General features: G+C 63.8%; 1 protein-coding gene across 1 annotated transcript in view; it reads right to left on the bottom strand.

Moving 5' to 3' along the window:
- GREB1L (GREB1 like retinoic acid receptor coactivator) overlaps positions 1 to 26,905 on the bottom strand; it is an 80,319-nt gene continuing 53,414 nt past the window's right edge. The window contains 33 exon segments of the mRNA XM_078600673.1: positions 1 to 3,097; positions 3,341 to 3,440; positions 3,442 to 3,480; positions 3,615 to 3,815; positions 5,551 to 5,692; positions 6,004 to 6,327; positions 6,589 to 6,832; positions 7,297 to 7,510; positions 9,799 to 9,960; positions 10,406 to 10,536; positions 10,805 to 10,963; positions 11,281 to 11,383; positions 11,668 to 12,365; positions 12,949 to 13,205; positions 13,656 to 13,771; positions 13,980 to 14,316; positions 15,717 to 15,859; positions 16,263 to 16,452; positions 16,973 to 17,144; positions 17,536 to 17,733; positions 18,138 to 18,278; positions 18,866 to 18,994; positions 19,721 to 20,197; positions 20,340 to 20,531; positions 20,701 to 20,841; positions 21,000 to 21,116; positions 21,294 to 21,470; positions 21,967 to 22,128; positions 22,253 to 22,399; positions 22,620 to 22,796; positions 24,474 to 24,650; positions 25,222 to 25,479; positions 25,828 to 25,985. Coding sequence (XP_078456799.1) covers positions 2,934 to 3,097; positions 3,341 to 3,440; positions 3,442 to 3,480; positions 3,615 to 3,815; positions 5,551 to 5,692; positions 6,004 to 6,327; positions 6,589 to 6,832; positions 7,297 to 7,510; positions 9,799 to 9,960; positions 10,406 to 10,536; positions 10,805 to 10,963; positions 11,281 to 11,383; positions 11,668 to 12,365; positions 12,949 to 13,205; positions 13,656 to 13,771; positions 13,980 to 14,316; positions 15,717 to 15,859; positions 16,263 to 16,452; positions 16,973 to 17,144; positions 17,536 to 17,733; positions 18,138 to 18,278; positions 18,866 to 18,994; positions 19,721 to 20,197; positions 20,340 to 20,531; positions 20,701 to 20,841; positions 21,000 to 21,116; positions 21,294 to 21,470; positions 21,967 to 22,128; positions 22,253 to 22,399; positions 22,620 to 22,796; positions 24,474 to 24,650; positions 25,222 to 25,479; positions 25,828 to 25,984 — 6,546 coding nt within the window. The 5' untranslated portion in view covers position 25,985 and the 3' untranslated portion in view covers positions 1 to 2,933.

Genomic DNA, 26,905 nt, shown 5'->3' with positions numbered 1-26,905 from the left:
GATGATAATGGAATATGTAATGGACATGTTAATGATAATCGCATTCAAATATACTCATGCCCACCACCACCATCTACTATGCTTATGAAACCTTTGAAAAACACACGACTCAGTTTTACCCATTTGAGTGGGACCGACAGGTCCACAGACAGTCTTGATACTCAGCGAGGCTTGCTGGACCACGGTGGGGTCCCATTACATGACTTCTCATGCGTAAAGGCGCACGCCCCACGCTCTACCTTTGTCGTGTGGATATTAGTGCAAAAGCACTTCAGAGGTTTATCTCGGGGTGAGCTCATCTTCGGGCCAAGGTCATAGTGACAGGAGGCAGGGTCGAGGTTACGCCATCGTTGCGATGGGGGCCTTGTCAACGCACCACCCCTCCCTCCCCCAGCCAAGCGGCGAGTGGTACGCTCCACGTGCAAGTTACGCACTGGCTGCGGAGCAATGGAGTGTACCACGTGCCATTCAGAGGGGTGGGAGGGAGGTTAGTTCTGTATTTGGCCCTGGCTGGGGGGCAACCCAGGGTACATACAATATATTATCACCCGTCAACAAAACATTTTATTAAACACATTCGAGCCCGCGTCTCTCGTACCGGGTGGGGCACTGGGCGGAGAAGCAGGATGCATGCAGCAGAGGGTGGAGGGTGGGGGACAGGGAGATGGAGCAGGGTGGCTAAACACTCCGTGCATAGGGAACCAGCAGGGTGGATGGGGCGAGGTGGCAGTGGTTGGGGTCAGGGAGGACGTGGTTAGGGCGGTGGCGGAGGAGCGAGATGGCGGCAGAGCGCCGACCCATCAGTCGCTCACCGTGGTGACCACATCGACGCGCATCCGCAAGAGTCGGGGTGATTGCCGGGTGCCCCACCACGCCCGCCCCGCGTGCTACAACCCTCGCGCCCACCAGCAGCGCCGCTGTGGAGCGTGCAGGCGCTGCAACGGGCCGGAGGGGCCCAGGTGCCAGGTCACCAACTTCATTCGTTGCTCCGGCGCCCAATAAAACACGCTGCTGCACCACTGCTCCGAACCCCAACGTCCTTCATCACGTCCACAGCAATCATCTCTCACCCCACCGCCATCACCAGCCATAACCAGAATGCTCATCGCGATGAATCCTAGTCTCACTGACAGCACCAGCACAGAGGAGCCGGACACTCGCCCCACCGTCTAACCGCACTCCAATCCAAAACCCACACCACCATCTAACCGCACTCCAATCCCTAACCCACACCACCATCTAACCGCACTCCAATCCCTAACCCACACCACCATCTAACCGCTTCCAATCCCTAACCCACACCACCGTCTAACTGTACTCCAATCCCTAACCCACACCACCATCTAACCGCACTCCAATCCAAAACCCACACCACCATCTAACCGCACTCCAATCCCTAACCCACACCACCGTCTAACCGCACTCCAATCCCTAACCCACACCACCATCTAACCGCACTCCAATCCCTAACCCACACCACCGTCTAACCGCACTCCAATGCCTAACCCACACCACCATCTAACCGCACTCCAATCCCTAACCCATACCACCATCTAACTGCACTCCAACTGTAACCCCCTTTCTCTTGCACATCTGTAGCTGTCTCCTTCACTGGGTCTCCACCTCTACCACCCGATAAGCATCAAACACCCACACGTGTACACACACACCCTCACACGTGTACACACACACCCTCACACGTGTACAGACATCCACACGTGTACACACACCCACACGTGCACACAGACACACTCACGTGTGTACACACATACACATAGACCCCCGTATAGCCTTTAACAGACTGTTGGGGCAAGTGCTGTAGCTAGCACCTATGAAGGCCGAAGTGGCACACGCAGAGTCGCACGTGTGCACACATACATACCGAAACATTCACATGTACACACTGGCACATACACGTGTACATACGTGTACACAGACAACGTCACACACAGTCACATGTGTACACACCAACTCACACGTGTACACACACTGCAGCGGCACTAAGCACTCTCACTCCCATACACAATGGCACATACTCTCTCGCACACGCACACATACTCTCACACACGCGCACACATACCGAAACACTCACGCACACACCGGAACACACACACCGCAGTGAGGCTGTCTTGACAGGCGGCACCATGGACCCTCCACACGCTAGGTCACACGAGGTCGTGACCTGGACCCCCATCCCCTGGGGTCCCCGTGTTGTTGATGTAATTTTGTTGTTGTTGATTAGATCGCACACCCCCTGGTGAGTTCGGCACGATGTTGATTTTGATATTGAGTGCTCAGTGAGACGCCAGTCACTCAACCCCCACTGCCCAGCTGAGGGGGTTGAGCAGGGAGAGCAAGGGGGGAGGGGAAATTAGACGTTGTGGGGGCTGGGCGAGGGTGGGAAAGGGGAGCAGATTGTGGATAGAGGGGGGGGGGGGCGTGCTCCAACGACGAAGGCACAGCCACGACGGACGCCAAGCGAACTGCCGGAGGGTTTTGATCAACAGCTGCACCTGAGGCAAGTGACAGGCGAGCGAGTCAGGCGACGCGGGCGAGCGAGGGGCGAGCGAATCTGTCTCATGCGGGAACACACGCCGAGGTCCGGTCGCACCGCACCGCTGCGTCCTGCGACGCCGCCACAACCTCCTCTCCCCATGCTCACGGCCGCATCGCTGAACCGACTGCTTCCCGCCTGCCTGAGCCAGCACAGGGTGAACTCCTTCTGGGTAGTGCAGGGGGTAGAGGGTGGACCCCTGCTGGGTAGTGCAGGGGGTAGAGGGTGGACGCCTGCTGGGTAGTGCAGGGGGTACAGGGTGAACTCCTTCTGGGTAGTGCAGGGGGTAGAGGGTGGACGCCTGCTGGGTAGTGCAGGGGGTAGAGGGTGGACGCCTGCTGGGTAGTGCAGGGGGTACAGGATGGACTCGGTTCCGGACTCAGACGTGACGGCCCGTGAGGAAGAACAGGGGGCGGTCTCCGGGCGAGTTGGCCGTCTGGAACTCATCTCGCAGACGGAACTGCCACACCTCCTCGAGCTCCAGCCGCACCACGGTCTGACGCAGCGAGCTCCTGTCCTGGCAGATGACGCAGAGCGTCGCGCCTGCAAGCGCACGTCGGGAACCCCGCACCAGCATTAAGCCACGTAAATCCACTGCCGGTTTACGGTCTCCGCAAGGCCACAATTTCAACGAAAACACGCACCGCGCGCACACCACCTCCAACACCGTGCTCACGTACCCGCCCCAACCACCCACCGCCCCCCTCCACAACCTGAGCCACCGACCCAAGGACGCCCCTCCGCCCCGCCACCCGCTTCCCTGCCCCAAAGCTGCACGGCGCCTACCCTGCAGAAACTTGAATCGACGCAGCATGTCGGCCGTGAGCCCTGAATCGCACAGGTAGAGCAGGAGGCCGCTGTAGACGGGGAAGGGGCCGGGGGGGGCCCACGGGGGCGGCTCGGGAGCTCGCGTAGCACACGGACACCTGCGGGGCGGCAGAGGAGTGGCAAGCAGAGCTCAAGGAGCGGCACATCCTCGTGTCCCTCCCTCTCCCCCTGCCCTCCCTCCCTCTCCCCATGCGTCCCACCCCCCTTTTCCCCACGCGTCCCGCGGTGGTACCTGTGTGCCCAGGTTGAGGTAGGAGTCGAGGGCGAGCACGGGGTGAGCGTGTGAGCGCGCCGCGTGCGGAAACAGTGTGCTGCCGGCCACTCGCAGGTAGCGCTCGAGTAACAGGTGAGCCGGCGCCTGCAGGAAGGTGTAGTCACTGTCTGGGGCGCACACGAACTGGCTCGGGGAGACGGGCGCGCACACCCCTGCCGCCTGCACACACGCACGCGTGCCAACATCGCCACGTCACGCGAGATGTCACGGTCACGTCGTCGTCGTCGCCACGTCACGAGCCATCACAGTCACCATGTCGTCATCGGCACCATCGTCATCGCTGTCACGTCACGTGAAACATTGTCACAATCGTGTCATCATCAAAATCATCACCGTTGGCAAATCACGTGACAGCATTGCCACATTACATGGCACATCACGAGCACGGCCGCATCACGCAGAAGGTCACTCTCACCACCACAGATGGGGACGAAGCATCGCTCCATCACACGGCACCGTGACATTCACGTCATACTCACCAACTGTAACATCGCACGAGGCGTCACCACGTCAAGCCGGCCGTCGCTCCACCACATGGCCCATTACACCCACGGCACCAGATGCCGCGTGATTGCCGAATCTCACGCCACCGGAGGGAGCCTTTATTTCCCATGCCGGTGCTCATCTCCGATTCCGCAAACGAGCGAGCGAGCGAGCAGATCGAAATATAAACGATGTCCCCGTGGGGACCGTGCCAAACATCGCTCGGTCTCCAGCCGGGAGGGCGCAATCCCCCATGCGGACACGGTGGGGAGAGTATCCCCAGACTCACGGGAAGACCCACAGACTTGGGGACACGCACAAACTGGCAGGACCCTCCTTTTCCCGGGTAAACAAGTACAATATCATAAATACTATTGGGATTCATATCGCATCTTGATTTGATCGCATTTGGTGGAGAGAGGCAGGCAGTCGTAGAGGAGAGTGAGGCCTTGAGCCCGAGACAGGGGCAGGCAGTCGACAGCACTGGTGGCTGTGGGCCATGGTGACAGCAGAAGCGTTTCATCCGGACACTCTCCTGGTGAGGAGGAGTTGGCCAAAAGCACGAACGCGACGCGGGAACTCTGACGCTGATACAGGACGATTATTCCACGTTACGACAACTATGCCGTGTGTTACATATTATCCAATTTATTTATTGGAAATAACAGAAGGGGTCCATGTTGAAGATTTAACGAGGTGTTACGGGGGAGGAAAGGGGCGGGGAGGGGTGCGGGAGGCCACGCTCCATGCTCTCTTTCTGAGTGCCGCGCGCGGCGCCGCATTCCACCCACGTCGTCGCCGATGCCATCGCGCCAATTAATGCGCGGCTCCTCCTGCCGCATTGTTGCCGCTGCTGCTGCCAGGGGTTGTGTTCCCGCGAGGGGGGGGGGGCGGAACGAAGGTTTACGCAACAAAGCGGCGACGGCAGATGGGCCGGGCACCGAGATTGCTTTTTCGTTTTTCTCTCTCCCCTCGGAGAAACAAATTACGCGGAGGACGTGCGGCGTGCACGGGAAGGGTTAGCGCAGAGGAACGGCAGCTCGCAGCGCTGGCTGGGACGTGCGCATGCGTGCGTGAGTGCGTGAGCTTTTGTGCATGCACACGTGCGATCCGCACCCTTCGCCCGTTTGTGGCGATATTTCCCAAGAAATGTCACTACAGTGTTTGTGCCAGGCGAGGTCAACGTTGAAACACAAAGTAGGAACGTACGTATGCACGCAACCCACACGCACACACATACATACAATAAACAAAGATCCCTCGTGTAGCCTTCAACAGACTGCAAGTCCTGTTCGCGAGCACTCATGAAGGCCGGCCACGGCACAGGAGGGGGTGGGCGGCCACCACCACGCCCGGCCGCCTTTGTCTCCCCGGTGGAGATGTTTCCACACGCACCCACACACGTACGCACCGTAGGTGCCTGTGGCACAGGAACGTGCCGGTGGCCGCCCACGCCCACGTGTTTCTTCATGACGCTGAACGCGTTGAAGCAGCACAGCAGCAAGGCCTGGCCATCGGCGCGCAGGTTGAAATCCACATCTTCACACGAGTACCTGGGCAGGGCGAAAATCTGAGGTCACACCAGGAGTCCTACCTGGGGTCTCACACCTGCCCGCACGCCGCGAGTCACAACTGTATTCTCACCTCTGCTATTACTGTGTGTACTCACACATTGAACCTCACTTGTACTCTCAGCCACAACTACACTCACACCCGCCCCCACACAAGGGTTCACACCTGGTCATCGTGGATCTCATTTGTACTCCACCCCATGTACTCTCTCCTGAGCACACACGCATCCGTACGCTCGTCCACACTCTCACGTCTTCCCCCCCCCCATCCTCCGCTCACGCGCGACGCTCACCGGTTGTGGTCGTACGTAACGGCACGTGTCAGCTCCACGTTGAGCAGCACCAGGTCGTGGAGGTGTCGGCGTGAAAAGGAGTGGAGGCGCGCCGTCCCGGCCGCACCGGGCAGGCCCGCGGCGCGCCACGAGCCGCCCCAGCGCCGCACGCCCAGCACGGCGTAGCGCGTCGCTTTGGGCGTCGCCTCCAGGCGGCGCAGCACGTGGCGCAGCGACACGCAGCGCTCCGTGTCGGCGGCGCCGTCGCCGCCGGCGGTGCCGGCGGACGCCTGCGGCTCGCGCGTCGTCCCGTCCGGTTCCATTTCCCCCTCGGACGTCTCCGCCCTGCATGGCCACGGCGGGGCAAAGGTCAGGGGCGGCGGCGAGTCTCGCCGTGGCGTCGCGGCCGAGGCTTTACCGACGCGCGGCCTCGCGAGCGCCAGCGGTGCCGGCCTCGAGCGCTCCGTTCGCACCGCCGACCGTCACCGCCGCGGACGCCGCCACCGACGCTCCGCGCGAGATGCCGCGGCTCAAACGAACACCGCGGCGGGGGGAGGGAGGGCGAGATGCGAGAGGGGGGCGAGGGGGGGGGGGGCGAGCGCTGACCCGGTGGCCCCCACCCTCCGTCGGGGCTGCGCCTCGTAGAACATGACGCACGAGTCGTCCATCACCAGCACGAACGGCCACACGTCCTGCGGGCGCGCGCCAGGAGCGGTGCAATCGCTGGCGGCGTCCGGGGCCCCGTCGCCTCCCGCCGCCGACCCCGCCGCCTCCACCTGGGCGGCTCGGCGTGCTCGCTCGCGCTCCAGATTCTCCCGGCACAGCTCCTGGACTAGGCACCGTGCCAGGCCTGGTGCACGCACGCGTTGGCACGTGAGAACGTACGCGGGACGGGAACGAGCGTCACCGGGGCGACGGCGACGAAGCAATTGGTCGATTGGCACGATATTCGCGTCCAATAGCGCAAAGTGTATGCAAAAGAGATTCTAATATTACAATTATTGGGCTTATGGAGGGAACTGTACGGAGGTTACGTACATACGGGAACACGCGGGAATGCGGAACGCGTGGACAAGCACGTGCATGGGTACGAGCGCAGACAAGTTAAGGGGCATACAAAAACATACAGACGGGCATGCACAAAAACACGTGGACAAGCACGGACACAGGCACATCCCGGGGAACATGGAAACACACGGGAAGGCACATTCAAGCATCACAGATACAAACACAGACACACAGGCAAATGCGAGTACACACACTTGCCCATTCGGCACACAAGAACACGCACAAGCACACAAGGGGATGCCGTACCGACGCCGGTGTGGTCGAGGTGCCGGGGCAGTGCCAGCAGCACGTGGTTGGGCCAGTAGCGCTGGTAGGCGGGCACCTCGCCGGCGCGCACCACCACCACGTGCAGCGCGGCGGCGCCGGCGCCCTCGAGCGCGTGGTGCAGGTTGAGCAGCCCGTGCTCGTGCCGCCCCGTGCTCGGAGTGAAGATTGGGCTGCGCACAGCCACCGTGTCCTCCTGGGGCGAGCGTGGGGTACGCGAGCATGAGGTACGCGAGCGTGGGGTACGCGAGCGTGGGGTGCGCGAGCATGAGGTACGCGAGCGTGGGGGTGCGCGAGCGTGGGGTGCGCGAGCGTGGGGGTGCGCGAGCGTGGGGGTGCGCGAGCGTGAGGGTACGCGAGCGTGAGGTGCGCGAGCGTGGGGGTGCGCGAGCGTGGGGTGCGCGAGCGTGGGGTACGCGAGCGTGGGGTGCGCGAGCGTGGGGTACGCGAGCGTGAGGTGCGCGAGCGTGGGGGTGCGCGAGCGTGGGGTGCGCGAGCGTGAGGTACGCGAGCGTGAGGGTACGCGAGCGTGGGGTACGCGAGCGTGGGGTGCGCGAGCGTGGGGTGCGCGAGCGTGAGGGTACGCGAGCGTGGGGTACGCGAGCGTGGGGGTGCGCGAGCGTGGGGTGCGCGAGCGTGAGGGTATGCGAGCGTGGGGTGCGCGAGCGTGGGGTGCGCGAGCGTGAGGGTGCGCGAGCGTGGGGTGCGCGAGCGTGGGGGTGCGCGAGCGTGAGGGTACGCGAGCGTGGGGGGTGCGCGAGCGTGGGGGTACGCGAGCGTGGGGGTGCGCGAGCGTGGGGGTGCGCGAGCGTGGGGTGCGCGAGCGTGGGGGTACGCGAGCGTGGGGGTACGCGAGCGTGGGGGGTGCGCGAGCGTGGGGGTACGCGAGCGTGGGGTACGCGAGCGTGGGGTGCGCGAGCGTGGGCGTGCGCGAGCGTGGGGTGCGCGAGCGTGGGGTGCGCGAGCGTGGGGTACGCGAGCGTGGGGTGCGCGAGCGTGGGGTGCGCGAGCGTGAGGGTGCGCGAGCGTGGGGTGCGCGAGCGTGGGGTGCGCGAGCGTGGGGTGCGCGAGCGTGGGGTGCGCGAGCGTGGGGTGCGCGAGCGTGGGGTGCGCGAGCGTGGGGTGCGCGAGCGTGGGGTGCGCGAGCGTGGGGTGCGCGAGCGTGAGGGTCAGCGAGCGTGGGGGTGCGCGAGCGTGGGGTGCGCGAGCGTGGGGTGCGCGAGCGTGGGGGTGCGCGAGCGTGGGGTGCGCGAGCGTGGGGTGCGCGAGCGTGGGGTGTGCGCGAGCGTGAGGGTACGCGAGCGTGGGGTGCGCGAGCGTGGGGCGCGCGAGCGTGGGGTGCGCGAGCGTGGGGTGCGCGAGCGTGGGGTGCGCGAGCGTGGGGTGCGCGAGCGTGGGGTGCGCGAGCGTGGGGTGCGCGAGCGTGGGGCGCGCGAGCGTGAGGGTGCGCGAGCGTGGGGTGCGCGAGCGTGGGGTGCGCGAGCGTGGGGGTGCGCGAGCGTGGGGTGCGCGAGCGTGGGGTGCGCGAGCGTGGGGTGCGCGAGCGTGGGGTGCGCGAGCGTGGGGTGCGCGAGCGTGGGGTGCGCGAGCGTGAGGGTCAGCGAGCGTGGGGGTGCGCGAGCGTGGGGTGCGCGAGCGTGGGGGTGCGCGAGCGTGGGGTGCGCGAGCGTGGGGTGCGCGAGCGTGGGGTGCGCGAGCGTGGGGTGCGCGAGCGTGAGGGTACGCGAGCGTGGGGTGCGCGAGCGTGGGGGCGCGAGCGCGTGGGGCGCGCGAGCGTGGGGCGCGCGAGCGTGGGGTGCGCGAGCGTGGGGTGCGCGAGCGTGGGGTGCGCGAGCGTGGGGGTGCGCGAGCGTGGGGTGCGCGAGCGTGGGGGTGCGCGAGCGTGGGGGTGCGCGAGCGTGGGGTGCGCGAGCGTGGGGTACGCGAGCGTGAGGGTACGCGAGCGTGGGGTGCGCGAGCGTGAGGGTACGCGAGCGTGGGGTACGCGAGCGTGAGGGTGCGCGAGCGTGGGGTGCGCGAGCGTGAGGGTACGCGAGCGTGGGGTGCGCGAGCGTGGGGTGCGCGAGCGTGGGGGTGCGCGAGCGTGAGGGTACGCGAGCGTGGGGTGTGCGCGAGCGTGAGGGTACGCGAGCGTGGGGTGCGCGAGCGTGGGGTGCGCGAGCGTGGGGTGCGCGAGCGTGGGGTGCGCGAGCGTGGGGTACGCGAGCGTGGGGTGCGCGAGCGTGGGGTGCGCGAGCGTGGGGTACGCGAGCGTGACGGAGCACGGCAGCTCCAACCAAAACACGGAAAGAGCCCTAAATCTCACGGTAACGCGCACGGCGAAGCGCCCGGCACCGGGGGGGGGGTCATGGAGTCGCGGGTGGGAAAGCTGAATAAATAAATAACAATTCTGGAGGGGGTGGGGGAGCGAGGTGAAGCGTGGGGCAGAAAGGGATGGGGGAAAATGGCGTCACGGGTTCGTGTCGGTGGTGAGCGAGTCCTCACCGTGTCGGTGGTGAGCGGCAGGCGGAAGCTGTGCATGGAGCGGCCGCTGGCGCTGAACACGAAGTGGTGCTCCTGGGAGCGCGGCACCAGGAAGTGAAGCGTCACCTCCTCGCCCAACGCCGCCGACGAGAACGTGAAGGCGTGCAGGCCGGCCTCGCGCGCCTAGCCAGCCACACGAGAACCGTGTAAGTGCGTGCGTGTGTCAGTGTGCGTGCGTGTGTCAGTGTGCGTGCGTGTGTCAGTGTGCGTGCGTGTGTCAGTGTGCGTGCGTGTGTCAGTGTGCGCGCGTGTGTCAGTGTGCGTGCGTGTGTCATTGTGCGTGCGTGTGTCAGTGTGCGCGCGTGTGTCAGTGTGCGTGCGTGTGTTAGTGTGCGTGCGTGCGTGTGTCAGTGTGTGTCAGTGTGTGTGCGTGTGTCAGTGTGCGTGCGTCCATAACCCTCTCTCCATGCCTCCCATGTTCGCATGCTTTCCACCTCTCCTCACGCTCCCCGTGTCCCAACGTCTTCGTGTCCCTGTGTTTTCGTGTTCCACGCCCTCTCTATCCGCATGTCCCCTTGTGCCCCCCCCCCACTCCCCAGCACCGCCGCGTCCTCGGGTCCCCTCTGACCTGCGTGGGCGGGCCGGGGTCCGTGTAGAGGTGGCACTGTTCGCAGTGGTGGAACGTGTTGTGAGCCGCGAACTTGGACAGCGTGACGGACACGGTGCGCCGCTTGGCTCCGCCCGATCGCTCCGCCAGGCCTGGGGGGCGCATGGGGAGGTGGGGGGGATATGGGGGCGGGGGGACGGGTCGCGTGAAGAGGCTCAGCGGCTGCACACTTGCCCGAGATCCAGCGCTTGCCAACTAAGCGCCGGTGCCACTGCGTAGGATTTCACTGTTGTGCTGTACAGATCTCCGCCGTGGTTTTGGACAGCCAACGAGTTGGTGGATCACATTGAGACTCGTGTCAAACTCTACAATACCCCCCCACACCCCACAGCCCCCTTCCCCCCACAGGGGCGAACTCACCAGACTTGACCCTTGACCCCAAGCGAGGCGTGTAGACGGGGCTGGCATTGCGGAAGCGGCTGTCGCGTAGCACGGGGTCGAAGGTTAGCTTGCGGAAGGCCTCGATGTCCGGCCACTGGTCCTGCGACACGTGGAGGCTCGAGCTCCCCTCCAGCAGGTCTGGGGACACAGGGACATGGAGACGTAGGTGATATGGGGACACGGAGACACGACAACACCGGACATGGAACACACAGACATGGAGATATGGGACACGGGGACACGGAGTACAACGGTGCTGGAGACAAAAAACCTGCATGATGTTACAAGACCAGGTTTAGGAGGTAGTGGTGAGGAGGTGGGAGAGGATCCGATGTGGGAGTAGGTGGACAGGTGTGAAAGTAAAGGACATACGAGGGAGAGGAGTTAGTGAGTGGGTAGACAGGAGATCATTGGGGTTGTGAGGTGAGGAGGTGATGAAGCGGTGAGAAGAGTACCTTGGTTGATGTCTTCCTCGTTGTAGACGTCCACCTCCTGCAGGCGGATCAACATGCGGTTGAGCACACGCAGGAACTGCAGATAGGCGCCGGTCTTACCCACCTGGAAAACAGCGTCCATCAGCCCCAGGGCCTCGTAATCCAACGCTCACACCGACAGCGTTTCCGGCAGCAGCAAAACTCATTATTTCCAGGTTTCAGCATCTCAAGAGGTCAGGCACACCACATCCAGTATATCATATCGCTATGGCTGTGTCTACTGCTCGTCACGGGCCACCTGCTTAAGTTTAACCCGCGATTAAAAAATATTCAGTGAGAAATGAAGCCCTGCCCTTCACTACGACGGGCTGTCCCTACCAACGCCCCCCAAAACGCGACGTTCCACACCTGCGGTGGGCCGCACAGCAGCAGGCGGCGCGGGTGGAATCCACCGCTCCCCCCGGCCCCCACGCCACCCCCGTCGGCCGCTCGGTTGTCGTGGTCGCAGTGCTGCTGCCGCGCCACCGTCCACAGCCTGCAGTAGGCCGAGGATGCAGCGGCGACGGCGGGGGCGTGCGCCGGCGGGGGCGGCCGCAGGTGCGTGGCCCAGCCCACCCTGGGGGCGGGCGGCAGCAGCGCGTGCAACTCGCCCCCGCCCTGCCCGCGCAGCAGAGTGGCGACGGCCTTGGGCAGCAGCACGCACGGGGGGAGCACCTCGGCGGGTCCCGGCGGTGCCGGATGGAGCGCGGAGGCGGCCGCCGCGGTCGCCGGAGATGAGGAGGCCCGGCTGGTGGCGGCCCGCTCGTCGACGAGTCCGACACCGCCGTTGACGAGCGCCGGCTTCAGGTCGCCGCCCGTTTGCGTGGAGATCTCGGCGGATGGTTCCGTCGTTGGTTCGGGAGTCGGGTCCGACGGAACCGGGGGGTGCGCCCCGAGGGCCGTGCTTGCGCTTCCCTCGGCTGGTGGGGCCGGCGGGACCGGCGGGGGGGCGGTGATGTCGGGGGAAGGTGCGTCGGGAGATTTGGGGTCGGAGCCGGTGCCGGTAGATTTGAGGGATGAGCCCTCCTCGCTGGAGACCGGGCTCGAGCCGTTCTCTGCTACTCCACCTGCGACACCACCAGCAACATCACCAACATCGTTACTGGCATCACCAGCGACATCACCATTATCACCAGCAACAACACCACCACACCAGACGTGATCACAGGTATCACAACTATTCCCGAGATCCTCTCTGACGTCTTGGCCGACGTCTTCACCAACATGGGCGACACCGCCATCCCGACTACTGGCATTGCCACTTCCATCAAGAGTTTTCTGCATTTCCCTCACCAGAAAACCCGGGAATGAAAAACAAAATCAGCATTATAAACGCTAATCATGACATTGTCACGCTAATGCTTATTTAGCATTTTGTACCATAGTTTTGCATTGAACCCGAACCATCAAGATCTGAAGGTTCACCAGCATTGCTTCTAGCGAGCCTCGCTCTGCCGATGAGACATTGAACAACGAAACCAGTCCAGAGGTGTGGTCGCACTGAACTAGTGACGTCTAAATTACGCGCACTCCCAGAAGGCCGTGCGGTTGATAGAACGCGTCAGACGCGCACGGGAGGGGGGACGGGCGCGCGAGCGAGCGACGGACGCGTGGTCCGCTGAGTCGCAAGAGGCGGTATCTCGGTCTCACTGGAGGAGGAGGTGGTGGGGGGCATGGTGCTGCCCTCGCTGTGGGGGCTGCTGTGGGCCTCCTCCCCGCTGGCCCTCCTCGTTCGCAGCCCCTCCCCCGGCGCCCCCGCCCGTCGCCCCTCGTTGCTCGGGGCGCGCTTCCCGGCCGACGCGGTCGCCCGGGTGACGTAGCGTGCGGCCGTGCCGAGCTCCTGCTCGAGCGCCGTGCGCGTCACTCCGCTCGTGCTCACGAGTCGCAGGTCGCAGTACTTGAGCGACCTGAGCAGGGGTCATGGGTCAAGGGGCACGCAGCGTAGGTTATAGGTAACAGGACACGGGTTGCCAAGACTTCGTAATTGCAAATTTCATGACGTGACGATTGTGGCAATATCAGTTCCCCGTAACGCTCTCACCGTATCTGGAATTTGTACCTCTTTGCTCAGCGAGGAGATTCACTGAAAAGTTCTGCAATTGTTGTGCAATGCAGGCTGCCATTGAGCTTCTCGTCATTATGACTCCCCAAACTCTGTGATGTCATCTTGCTGCTTCCTTTGCTTCGTCTCCCCGGCCCACTCCATAATTCCATCGGTTGTTCTGATGACGCATCCCGCCCATTGGCACTTAATTTGTTTTGCTTAAACAGCAGCAGCACGAGTGACCCCTGCCCTTCTGCTTACTCCTTCATCCCCTCGCCCATCTCTGACGAACCGCACGGCGTGGCCGGCTCACCTGGGCAGGGTCTCGCCGCACAGGTCCTTGCCGCCGAGCAGCAGGATGCACGGCAGGTCCTCCAGGTCCTGGAAACTCCGGGGCACCCAGTCACTGTCCTCCACGCCCCGCCACGCCTGCGCGCAAGACAAAGATCCCCTGTGTAGCCTTAACAAACCGTTGGGGCAAGTGCCATTAGCGAACACCTATGAGGGCCGGCACGACGAACCGGAACGCGACGTGGACCACGCCGGCCGCCTTTGTCTCCCCAACGCGGACGTCAGGAGGGGCCCAGGGCGCGCGCACGCACCGGCGTCGCGCCGGCACCCGCCGTGCCTCGCTCACCCGGAGCCGAGCCAAGAAGTGCTTCCCGACGGTCAGGTCCGCGCCGTCGGCACCCGCCAGCACCACTTCGAAGCGGTAGCTCATGCCGAGGCGGCGCCGCACGTCCAGGAGGCGCTCGTAGGCGACCCGCGCCAGCTGCGGCGACGGCACGCGCAGCAGCAGCATGGGGCCGCGCCCGCTGGCGCGCGGGGGGCCCGCGACGGCGCCCAGCATGGCGCGCGTCTCCACCGTGCACTGCGCCTCGGCGCCGTGCGCACCCGCCGTCGCCAGCAGCGCCGCCGCGTAGTGCCGCACGAGCAGGTAGGTGCGGATCACGGCGCTGTGCAGGCGCGGGAACCTGCGGGAGGGGGGGAGGTGGCGCCGTGAGCATTGTGGGGGGAGGGTGGGGGTTGGTGGCGAGATCGGCCGCGTGGGTTTTCCGTCGTGCTGCACGGCTCTCTGTGTCTGTTGGTGGGATGTCCGACCATTCCCGGCATTAAACGGCCAGCAACAAACAGCACTTTTCTTAGGCAAAGTCATAAGATCTTGGGAAACGAGACGGTGGGAGGAAACAAGCTGCGACACAGTGGTTTCATTCCCGCCCACAGCAGTGTGTAAAAATCGGCTGGGAAGCTCCCAGCAAGCGGTGCGAGACCTGGGACATCGTGCCGGGCGACACGTGGCTCAACCCGAGGCGGAGCCGGAGGGATCTGATGCCGAATCTCACGCGACGGTCGCGTGGATCAAGCGAGCAAAATCTCCCGGCGGGCTCTCCGTGCCGCCGCTCGCGATGCCATTTTGAAACCCGCCTAACGGAGAAGATGAATGGGAGTGAAATGTGAGGAAACCGCCACCCCCACCACCGCTGCAGGCGCCCACCCCCCCCGCTCGCAAGTAAATCCCAGGATTAAGAACGGCGCGGGGATGAAAAAACAACTTCTCTCCGCATTGTTCACCGGCAGTAAAATTGCAACGCCCACGCACGGTTGCCAGAATAAGAAATTCATTGCCTTCATACATAATAAAACAACTTTGTTGTCTTAAATTACACGGCGCTAATGCCACTGCCGTAAACTCCGGATTTAGGCCAATTTCAGCGGCTACGAGATTGAGGATTGCACGGCCTCAATGAGACTCGTGGTGGAACACAGCGACGTGGGGCCCGGGAAGAGCCATTTAGTGGCATCTACCTGGGTCCTCGTGGTCATGGTAACTGGTGACAGAGACGCATGGTGCTCTAGAGAAGTGGATTACCCTCACCCGAACCCCTAATCCCTATAACCCCTCACCCACTAACCCTGCAATCTCATCCTAAGTCCTAAACCCCATAACTACTGCAGCCATACCCGCAAAACCCCTTCTCTCCCTAACCCACGACACCTCACCCTAAACCACGAAGTCTCATCTTAATCGAGATCCTAGATCTACTGTACCCCTATCCCCCAAAACCCGTTTCTCTATCCAATGACCCCGAACCCAATCCGCGACCCCTGGAAACTGCTCCGCCCCTAGTCCCCGCTACGCCCCGTGGCGGCGCCCGTGTCGCTAACGGTGCCGTAAATCCTGGCGCGGCGTTTACGAGCGGAGTGGGCGGAGGAGGCAGTTGGGGTGGGAGGGAGGGGGGAACTTGTGGCCGGATCAGGGAAATTTATTCGGGAGCTGCTACACCGCGCGTGCGTCACCGTGACAGCGTGTGGAGATTTGCGACGGGCGCGTGGGCACGCGTGCGTGCAGGGTGTGTGCGTGCGTGGGGCGCACCTCTCCAGCAGCGTCTCCGCGAGGCTCTCGAAGGCTTCGTCATGCCGCATCGCCGGCAGCCGAGTGGGCGAGTGCATCTCTCGCCGGAATTCGCTCAAGCCAAAGTACTCGCTCCCCAGCAGGTGCGGGCCCTCCTGCCGCACCTGTTAAGAGGTGGGGGGAGGAGGAAGCATGGTCACGTGGGGATGGAGCCGTGAAATCGTGTCGCGCGCAGGAGCGGGACGGATTGTTGGATTGCAGGGTCATCAGAGAGAATGATGGCTTGGGGAGGCCTTCATGCATCCATCACGGCTGAGGATGGGCATGCACGAGAAGGATAACAATGCCATTATTTGAGCCAGAAGAGGCTCGTTCATAGGCAGGGCCGTTGCAGGCCACGGTTCACGTGAGGGTGAGCGGACGAGCGAACGGTGCGCCTCGAGTCCGTGTGCGAGTGACCGAGCGAGTGGTTGAGGGACCGAGCGAGCGAGGAGGCAACACGCGAGCCAGGGAGCTGGCAAGCGAGCGAGCAACCAACGTGTGGCTTGCGTGCTCGCGAACCCTCACCGGGTCGGTGAGCGGCCAGTAGACCTCGTTGTAGGGCGCGATGCGGGAGTGCTGGCTCTGCAGGCCGTAGGGCGCCGCCGACACCTGCAGCGTCAGCAGGTTCGCCGCCTCGCGCGCCTCCCGGCAGTTCACCAGCCGGTCGGCGAGCCCCGTGTAGACGTCGCCGTGGGAACCCGACATCGATGCGCCGCTGCGGGGAGCGACGGCGGCCCCGGTTAAGTGAAGGCCGCACAAATTTCCGTGAGCCTCAAGCGGAACGCACGGCGGGTCGGCGGCCCCTTCCTCCTCACCCCTACTTGCCGAGCGTACGCGCGCAACACAGCGGCGACAACCTCCCCGGACTTGCCGAATTGCGGCCATTAGGGGGCGCGGGGGACGGGTGCGAGCGCGGCACGGCCGCCTCTGGGTGGCGACGTCTGTCCGCAAACTATGCCACCGACGGTGCCGCCTTGAGACCAAAGCACGGAGCCCGGGTCTCCGTCTCCCACGACTCCGCATCCCCGAGCCCCCCGAGCATCACCCCGTGTCTCTCCATCTCCCTGCGCTCTCACGCCGCATCCCCCCGGGTCTCTGCGTTGCCCCGTATCCCTGCGTCTCCGTGTGCCCCGCGTCCCCACGTCCTCCTGTCCCCCCGAGTCCCCCCAAGTCTCCGCGTGTCTCTGCCCGTCCCACGGCGCGTCCCGAGCGTCGTGCCCCCCGCGTCCCCGCACCTCGTGGTGTCGGCGTGGGCCTGGTCGTGCACCAGCACGAACAGTGTGTAGGGGTTGCGGCGCACGCGGTGCAGAAAGGCCTCGAACTTGGCCTGCCCGTCGCCGTCGAGGCGCGCGACATAGCGCTCGCCCTTCTGCGACCCCTCCTCCACGCCCAGGTCAGCCAGGATGCCTGCGGGTCACCGGGGTCACAGGGTCAACACGGTTCACATTTGCCTTGCTGCTGTTTCTGTTGCACCGCTCCCCTTTGGAATTCCACCCCTCCGCTCGCCTCGTCGTCATCCAATTTCCAAAGTTCTTACAATAACCTTGCTCAATTTAATAAACGCGTTACACCCTTATCTATTCCTCCTTCAACAGCGGTGGTTTTTGCTGGACGCTTGCAATTTTGGCCTTGGCTCAGCAACTGTGATAAATAAACACACCCAGGAATGTTCATGTCCCAGGAGAGCAGCCGCCATGAAAACTAGGACTGGAGGCGACCCTACTGTGGCACCGCCAGTGGACCTGGCAGGATGGTGTAGATTTGGGGAGCCGGGTGGCAGTGCCCCCCCCCCGCTCACCGGACTGGTTGAGCCGCTCCAGCGTTTGCCGGTAGAGGCTCTCGGAGGGCGGGATCAGAAGCAGGAAGTGGACGCGGCCGAAGCGGCCCAGGTCTAGGTGCTGCGTGGCGGCGTCGGCGATGGCGCAGACCTGCGACAGCAGCTTCCGGGCCACCCAGAACTGCGCCGGATGCAGGCGGAACCCTTCCGGGGGGGACACTGGGGGACCATGTGGGAGGGAAAGAGAGGGGGGTGACGGGAGGGCAGCGACAGAGCGCACGGTCAGGCCGGGGGAGCTCACGGGTGAGTAGCGAGCGGTGGCGGAGCTCACGAGTGCGTGCAGGCGGTGCAACTGCACCGGGCCCCGCGAGGGCGGTGGGCTACGCAAATGGGTGGGGGCGGGGGGTATGAGATGCAAAGCCTCATTCCACTCTTTTTATCGGGACCCATGCAAATCCCGCTCTGCCACTGATGAAAAAGTCGATTCAGGCCACTATTTAAGATTCAAGCTCTGGGGTTCGGGTTAGGGTCAAGGGTTAGAGTCAAGGGTTGGTCAAGGGTCAGGGTCAAGGGTCAAGGGTTAGGGTCAAGTGTCAGGGTTAAAGGTCAAGGTTAAGGGTTACCTGTGTCGGCAGGGGGTAGGGCGACGGCCGCTTCCTGGTCGGCGCAGAGCGGCCGCCCCCCCTCGTCGTCGCCGTAGGGAGCGAAGACGCGTCCCTCCCTCTCCTCCTCGAAGCGGTCCAGCAGCCAGTCGAGCTCTCGCTCTACACACGTCACCACGACAACGAGCGTCCCGACATGATAACCGCACGCTCCTCTCATTGCTCTGCACGTTTCAAAAGAAAGCGACTTCAGGCCCCAATGAGTGTCGAGGCACCGGTGCTCGCCTCCCGCTCACAGCCCCGAGCAAGCGGCGAGTCTCTCCACATGACAAGCACTCTTGACTTCCCCGCAAAGCGGTACCCCTTTTATCGACCCTGGAGGGACAATGGGTTGAGTCAACCCCCAACCTGCTTTGTTGTGTTGAGTTTGTTGTCCTTCTCCCGCACCATCGATTAGCACGTTTGGCTACGTACGGTGCGAAAAAAGTTCAACGTACATTCACACATACAACCAGAATTCGAACTTGTGATTTTCCCATTGCGAGCCGCTCGCTCTAGCACGGAGCCAGCTGGGCGGTTGAGATCGTTAGTGCATCGTCTCCGTCCGTCTGTCTCAATGTAAATAACATGCGAGTATTAAGTCGCTGTAGGAAATCGACGGAATTTATCAAATTGTAAATAAGCACTGAATGGGCCAAAGCCGCGTCAGGCGGTGGCGAGGCGGCTGCAGGCGACGGGGGTCTCCTCACCGTGTGAGCTGCACTGGAAGTGAGAAGCGAGGATGCCCACTTTGCCGGTAATGAGCTCGTAGCTGATCTCCTTGAGGCACTCGGCCACGGACAGCATGTTCTCTGCTATGGCGCGAGCCTGCAGGGGGCCTGGTGAGCAGGGCAACCAGCAACAACAGCAGCCAGGGTCACAACTACACAACCACCAGCACCACAACTACACAACCACCAGCACCACAACTACACAACCACAACTACACAACCACCAGCATCACAACTACACAACCACCAGCACCACAACGACACAACCACCACCAACAACAACAGCCAAGGTCACAACTACACAACCACCAGCACCACAACTACACAACCACCAGCACCACAACTACACAACCACAACTACATAACCACCAGCACCACAACGACACAACCACCACCAACAACAACAGCCAAGGTCACAACTACACAACCACCAGCACCAAAACTACACAACCACCAGCACCACAACTACACAACCATCACCAACAACAACAGCCAGGGTCACAACTACACAACCACCAGCACCACAACGACACAACCACCAGCACCACAACGACACAACCACCACCAACAACAACAGCAGCCAGGGTCACAACTACACAACCACCAACATCACAACTACACAACCACCAACATCACAACGACACAACCACCAGCACCACAACTACACAACCACCAGCACCACAACTACACAACCACAGCACCACAACTACACAACCACAGCACCACAACTACACAACCACAGCACCACAACTACACAACCACAGCACACGACCATCATCACCGCCTCCACCACTATCGCTCGCGCGGTGCCGTGACCGCCACGGCCGCGCGTACCGGTGACGATGACGCAGAACTCGCTGCCCCTCGCGCACGACGTGCACACCACCACCACGTAGCGCGGGCGGTTGAACCGCGCCGCCGCCGTCGTCCGGCCGCCGCCGACCGACGGCCCCCACGCCGCCCCCGCCGTCGCGGTGCCGCCGTCTCCTCCGTGAAGCCGACCCGGCGCCGCGGGCCGCGGCGAGCGCGCCAGCGAACCGAGCGTCTCGGCCAGGCCCTCGCCCAGCGAGCCCTGCGTCGCCAGCACCCGCACGGCGCCGCCCGACGGGCACGCCGCGAGGCGCGCCAGCCAGGGCAGCTGGGACGGCGAGATGCAGGGCGGGGGCGCCGGACCGGGGGCGCCGCCGCCGCTCACGATGACGCCGCCCAGAGACGAGTGGATGTGCGAGGTGTCCGGGCCGCCCTGCTGCTGCTGCTGCGTGCGCAGCAGGATCTGATCAAACTCCTCCCGGAAGGGGGGGCGGTCTCCGCCTGTAGCGGTAGGGGGGTACGGAGAAGGTAGGGGGGGCTCCGTCAACGTCCGTCCACGGGGGGCCGCGTCTCGCCCGATCGGTGCCACGGTGAGGGCGAGGCGGCGCGGGAGAGCACGGGGGCGAGCGGAACACGCGCTCACCGAGCTGGGCGAGGTAGTGCAGGGTGAGGAGGATCTGCGTCTCGATGGGCAGGGGCGGCGCGGAGGGCGCGAGGCCCAGCGCCTCGGCAGCGCGCGGCGGGGGGAACTGCGGGGAGCCGTAGCAGCTCATGAGCGCCGGGCTCACCACGATGTCGCCCACGTCGCCGTACAGGTAGGGCAGCGTGCCGTGGCCTGCGCGCGGTGACAAAATTCGGTATCGCGGCGCGGACGGCGTTAAAAGCACGGCGTCACGGCGGTCGCGACGCACGCGGCGTTACGGCGCGACGGCGTCGTGTGGTTACGGCGACTCCCGGCGAGCCATGGCACGAGGCCCGGATCGCCGGGCGGGCGTCCTCCTCACCGATCAGGATGACGGGCCGAGTTCCGCAGACGTCCGCCAGGCTGTCGGGCACCACGACGCTCTCCCCGGCGAGCGGCGCCGCCCCGGCCACGCCGCCGCCCACCATGGGGGTCGGCACCGCACTCGCCGCCAGCGCCGGATCTGTGCGGCATCACGGCACGTGGGGACGCTTACAACACGAAGGCGAGGGAGGCACGACGACGTGCGCACGTGCGTGTACGCGCACGTGTACGCGCACGTGTACGCGCACGTGTACGCGCACGCTTACAGGCGTGCGTTGCGCACGTGCCGCTCGTTACCTGTGCGGCTTGAGTGGTGCACCGGCGGAGGGGGGCCACCGCTGGTCCCCACGCCGGAGGGGGACCCTGGGGACCAGCCCCTGTGACGCTTCTTAGGGGGCCCCGCCGACGACACTCCTGGGGGCACCGAAATACGGAGATACACGTGGACGTCATTCTTGACCGCACGAGCGCAAGCACGCTTGCGCATACGCGAACACAATCGCCCACAGGCACGCACGCGCACACGCGCGTGCAACAGGCACGCACGTGCTCGGATTTCAACATCGACCAAAACACCGGCGCCGGACTCACCGTTGTCCATGGCGGAGGCGACGCCCGTTGGCGAGGGCGGCCGCAGGTGCGTGGAGGAGAGCTGGCTGCCGCCAGGGGCCCCCCGCGGGCCTGCGGGCCCCCCCCCCGGCATCCCCCCGCCGCCGTTCCCGTTGACCCGGATGGCGGAGGAAACGTGGTAAGCTCCGTAGTGAGCTGCTGCACGAGTTCGAAGGGGTCACGGGGCACGGAGGAGGAAGCGAGGCGTGAGCCTGGGCGGAAACGCGGCCACCGCGCTTGCCGCAGCGACTGCCCGTGGCCGCAGTGACGTCGAATTTGACGGCGCAGTGCGATATAAAGGCTCGGGATACGACGATCGTCACGACGATCAGATCCCATAACTCTGTAATTAGCCAGTGGAGCGCCTGCCGTCGTCGCCACGACACGTCCTGCCCGGTCAACACGGCGTCTCTAACCCGTGCGTGCAGTCCAAACGTGGAAAAGAAAAGCGATCGTGTAGGATACGTGGTAGCGTCGGCGCACAGCACGAGCTCCGCGCACGAGCAAGCGCCGGCGCTCGGGGTCGTTCTGAACGACGACGCCCTGAGGAACCTCGACCCTCAAACGACCGCGACGTCGGCGACCCATTCGGCCGACGCAGTCGTTCCGAGCGAGCGAGCGCCCGGCGTTGTTTCGGATTCTCGGGCGTCCTCACCGATGGCCGAGGGTCGGGCGAGCGCCACCGCCTGCGGGTGGAACGCGGGGCTGGGCTTGAGCACCGAGTGGTGGCGAAACGGTTCGGGCGTCGCCAGGAACGACGCCGGCGCCGAGGCAGAGCCCGGTCCGCCGCCGCCGATGCCGCGCTCCGCCGCGACCCCTATGGACGGCGTGCGGGAGAGGGAGGCGGTCACGGCGCGACCGCCGCGAGGGCGAGCGCGGGCACACGCGGGGCGCGGTGGCGCCGGAATCGCCGCTCCGCACTCGATCGTCGCCGCGCTTACCGAGTTGCGTGCCGGCGAGACGGGGCCCTCCCGATGCGCCGGGCCCCTCGTCCGGTGCCGGTAACGGGAGGAGCGTGGCGACGTGGGGCCCTGGGGTTGACGGGCCCCCTCCTGGAGGTGGCGCGGCGTACAGACGACCCCGGTACTCTACAACGGCGTGGGTAGGGGAGGAGTGCGGTCACTCGCCGCGTGCGAGCGCACGTGCTCGGTGCGCGTGCGTGTCCGTGTCCCCATCTGTGCCGACGTCCGCCTATATGCATGTCTGTGCCTGTACGTTGGTGTAAATGCCCGTGCGGCTGTGTGCCCGTGTCCCCCGGTGCCCCGGTGCCACGCTGCCCGTGCGGCCGTGTGCGGCGGCATCGTGTACCGTTCCAGAAGATGAGCGGCCCCTTGACCAGCAGCCCTTGCGCGTTGCGAACCAGGAAGTACTTGAGATGCTTCTGCTTCTTGGGCTGCGTGGTAAGCCTCAAATTGATGTGGTTGGAAAACTCGGTGAAATAGCGGAATCCCCTCTCTCCACACCCCATGCAGTTCCCGGAGAAACCTGCGGTCCACACAACAACGAACGCGGGTCGTTAAAGGCAGGGGGTTCGTTTCAGCCAGGGCTGTCTGGGCGAGTGCGTCGTGTTCGTGTGTGTGCGTGCGCGTGCGCGCGTGTGCGCGCGTGTGCGCGCGTGTGCGCGCGTGTGCGCGCGTGTGTGCGTGTGTGCGCGTGTGTGTGCGTGTGTGTGCGTGTGTGTGCGTGCGTGTGTGTGCGTGTGTGTGCGTGTGTGAGCGTGTGTGAGCGTGTGTGTGCGTGTGTGCGCGTGTGTGTGCGTGTGTGCGCGTGTGTGTGCGTGTGTGCGCGTGTGTGTGCGTGTGTGTGTGTGTGTGCGCGTGTGTGTGTTGGGGGGCTCTGGACAGGTGTGTGGAAGCGACCAGGTCTCTCGCTCCGCACGAAGCTTCAGGTCTTCTAGACCACAGACATTCCCTCCATTCTCTACGCTTGCGAAACGTGGACCCTCCAATGGAACATCTTCGCCGGTTAGAAACATTTAAGCTGGCCTGCCTACAATCCATTTTGGGTTTAACCAGGTTGGATTGTGTGAGGAGCTCACATATCCTTGAACGGTCTGGACAAAGTCCCATCGGTGAGCTCCTCCAGCAGGTAAAGCTGCGTTGGCTGGGTCATGTAGCCCGCATGCCCAGCCCCCGCATGTCTAAACAGCTTTTGTTCGGCCGGATGGAGGGGGCTAAACGGGTGCGGCACGGGCTAGAGAAGACATGGAGTGATGTGGTACCGGAGGATCTGGAGCTGAGTGGACTTGCTGATGACTGGTACCAGCAGTGACAAGATCGGCCTCTGTGGCAGTCGCCCTCCAACAACAACGGAGGGGGGAGGAGCGACGCTCACAACAACGAGCGGAGCGTTGGGTGGCTAAAACACAGCAAGTTGGCACAGTAGGCACAGTAGGGGGCACAGGTGGTGCATCAGCCAGTCATCTCAGTCATCTCAGTCAGTCGACCCGTGGCACCTGGGTCTGTCCCGTGACCTCGTGCCAGCGGGCGTTTGACACTTCACGTGGCCTCAACATGCACATAGCCTGGCACAAGCGTCGTGGGGATGTCACCGACACTTCGTGCCGCATGGCGCTTGTTGTGTGTTGGGGGGCGGTTGTGTAGCGTTGAGTGCACTGTGCTACAAACCTGGCTACCCGAGTTCGATTCCCGCTGACGGCCAACACCGGTGAAAATTATCGGAACCGGTCCTGCACCTGAGCCTCAAATGAGTATCTGGCACGGTGCGTAGACACCGCCACTGCAGAGACAAAGGTGCTCGCGCTAACAGCACTTGCTCCAACAGTCTATTAAGGCTACAAGGGGGGATCTTTGTGTTCATGTGGAGGAGGCTCGGGATGGACGCTACTTGGAAGTTTGAGGCAGTGACACTCCAGCAACAACAGAGGGCGGAGTGACACTCAAAACAATAAGTGGGGTGCTGGGCTGCTAACACAGCAGGCTGGCACAGTGGGAAGCTCAGCTGGTGCATCTGCCAGTCCTCTGCCAGGCAGTAAACCCACGGCACCAGGGTCTGATCTGTGACCTCCTGCCAGCGAGCCTTTAGACGCTTCAACATGGTCTCAAAGTGCACCGAGCCTAGTAGAAGCGCTGCTGTGACATCATCGTCACTCATTGCGGAATGGCATCTAACGTTGTTGCTTGTTGTGCGTGCGTGCATTACCCAGCAGCGCCTGCTTGCCAGTCTCGTCGGGCAGGAAGCGGCGATCGACGGCGCATACGAGCACATGCTCGGGCAGCGATGGTGACTTGGCCCCGACGAGGTGGAACCCGGGAGGCACCTCCAGCGCGTCGGCGCACAGCGACACCAGGCGCAGGTCCTTGCCGGCCTGGCAGAAGCCTGCTCGTGGGCCAGCACGCGCACGCACACGTCCACACGGCTACACGTATGCACATACATATACACACACACACACCATGCGCACACAGGCACAGGCCTGCCAGGCATATACACAGACGGATACAAGCACATGCAAAGACAAAGATCCCCCAAGTAGCCGATACAGACTGTTGGGGAAAGTACTGTTAGCAAACGCCCATGAAGGCCGGTTCGACGCACGATGATGTGGTGTGGCCAGCACCATGCCCGGCCACCTCTGTCTCCTCAGTGCTGATGTTCACACACCATACCAGGTACGTATTTCCTTTAAGGCCACAGCATTACTGGCGAATGTTTTGAATGCTTAGGTGGAGTTGACCTGGAGGAGGTCCAAGACCGGTTCAAATATTCACCACTGATGTTGGCTTTGGCCAGACATCAAACTCACTGGGGTTGTGGTGCAGTGTGCTAACTACTGCACCACTGCTCCACCCTGGGTCGCACGCACACACAGAGGAACGCGATGATCCTGCCACCTGCGTCCACAACAATGACGACGACGACGATGATGACGGTTGTGCACGGTTCTCACCGTCGGTGGTGCAGCACCCTTCTGGGGGGGGGTTGGGTGGGTAGAGGGTGGGGGGGCTGTTGGAGTCCGAGAGCCGCTCCTCCCCCTCCTCGTTCTCCTCGTTAGAACCAGAGCCCTCCTTGCCGACGCCCTCGTCGTGAGCGGCGCCGCGACGCCCCCCGCCTCGCCGCCCCACCACACCCCCGCGCCCCCCCCCAGCGTCTCCGCAAACCCCCTCCCCCAGCTCCTGCTCCAGCTCCTCCACTGTGGGCTTCACATCTGAGACGCGAGGAGACACAAGGATGATGACACGAGGCAAGAATGTGAGACAAACGTGAAGGGAGACAGGGAGACACGCAAGGACACCTGGGGACACGGGAGACAGCAGGGCGTGCGATGAAAAGTGAACATCTGCTGTTGTGGATGTTCAGTGGCCGGCGTTGTACACAAGACTGCACAGACGGCGTCGGGCAGCACAGGGCCGCTCGAGGTAGTGAAGTTCCACTCGGGACCACATTGTGTCGCGATACGGTCCAGCGTAGCGAGGTGAAGGTTGCGATGCCGCTATACATTCAGGGTGTACGTTGTGTTGCGCGACGCAGTCCACGTGCGCCGGCCGCGCTGTACCCTCGGGGGAGCCGGGGTCCTGCTCGCAGTCGAGGTAGAGCTGCGAGAAGACGGGGCGTGGCAGCGCGCTACCCGAGCGCAGCGACGCCTCGATGGAGCTGTGCAGCGCCTCCTCGAACCGCGCCGACTTGAGCTGCCCCGCGTACGCGTTACCCATCCTGCACCGCCGCAGAGCAACCGCACAGCCACCGTCACAACCGCCGCCGCGTAACCGCGCCTCCGCACGGCCCGTCGCCGTTACAACCGCGTGGAGGCCACCTTGGGCTTCCACCTTGGGCCTCCACCTTGTGCCTCCACGGCATTGGGTTCCGCGTGGAGCCTCAACCCCAGAGTGAGGGGGGGGGGAGCTTTTGTTCCGAGGCACACTCCCCGCCACCCCCACTCGGCTCCAACTCGGCGAGCCGTACAGCTGTGGCAGTTGGCATCCAATTAATTTAAGTGGCCGCGAGTGCTGCCCTACGGAGGTGGGGGCGGGGGGAGAGGAGTGGGCCCTCCCTGTGGCCACCTCCTGCTCGCTCCCCCCTTCCCACCAGTGCCCCCCAAGACCCCAAGAGGCGGCGGGTACAGAACGGGAGAGTTAACAAGTTGGGGGGGGGGGGTCTCATGAACCCACCGGTCCCCCCTCTCCCCAGCAGGGGCCATGTGTGTGGAAGGACATTCCAGCCTCTGCTCCCTCTTTGTTGTGTGTCCTTCTTGTTGGTTTTATCTCCTGTCCCCTCCTCCTGCACCCCCCACCCCTCGCACCCCCCTCCCCCACCACCACTGCCACTACCACGGCACATCAGATGGCCCAGATCTGGAGGCAGAGGGAGAGAGGGGGGAGAGGGAGGGGAGAGCGGGGAAGATGCCGACCGCTGCGCTGGCTTGAAAAGGTGGCTCCCCTTGGGGGTTGGGGGAGCAGATAACCCTGACTCCCCCCAGCGCAATGCCCCTCCCCCCCTCCTCCTCCTGCCCCTCCCCCACCCCTGGCCAGCAGGCACATATGGCCACCGCTCTGGCCGTGGGCGACGTGTGGGCGAGTCGGGGGAACGAGCGAGGGGTTAATGTTTGGTGAGTGAACAGTGAGCGGAGAGTGATA

The sequence above is a fragment of the Lampetra planeri genome, chromosome 14 (assembly GCF_965212315.1).
Source record: "Lampetra planeri chromosome 14, kcLamPlan1.2.h2, whole genome shotgun sequence".
NCBI lineage: Eukaryota > Metazoa > Chordata > Hyperoartia > Petromyzontiformes > Petromyzontidae > Lampetra > Lampetra planeri.
This window is presented reverse-complemented; position numbering and strand designations above follow the sequence as displayed.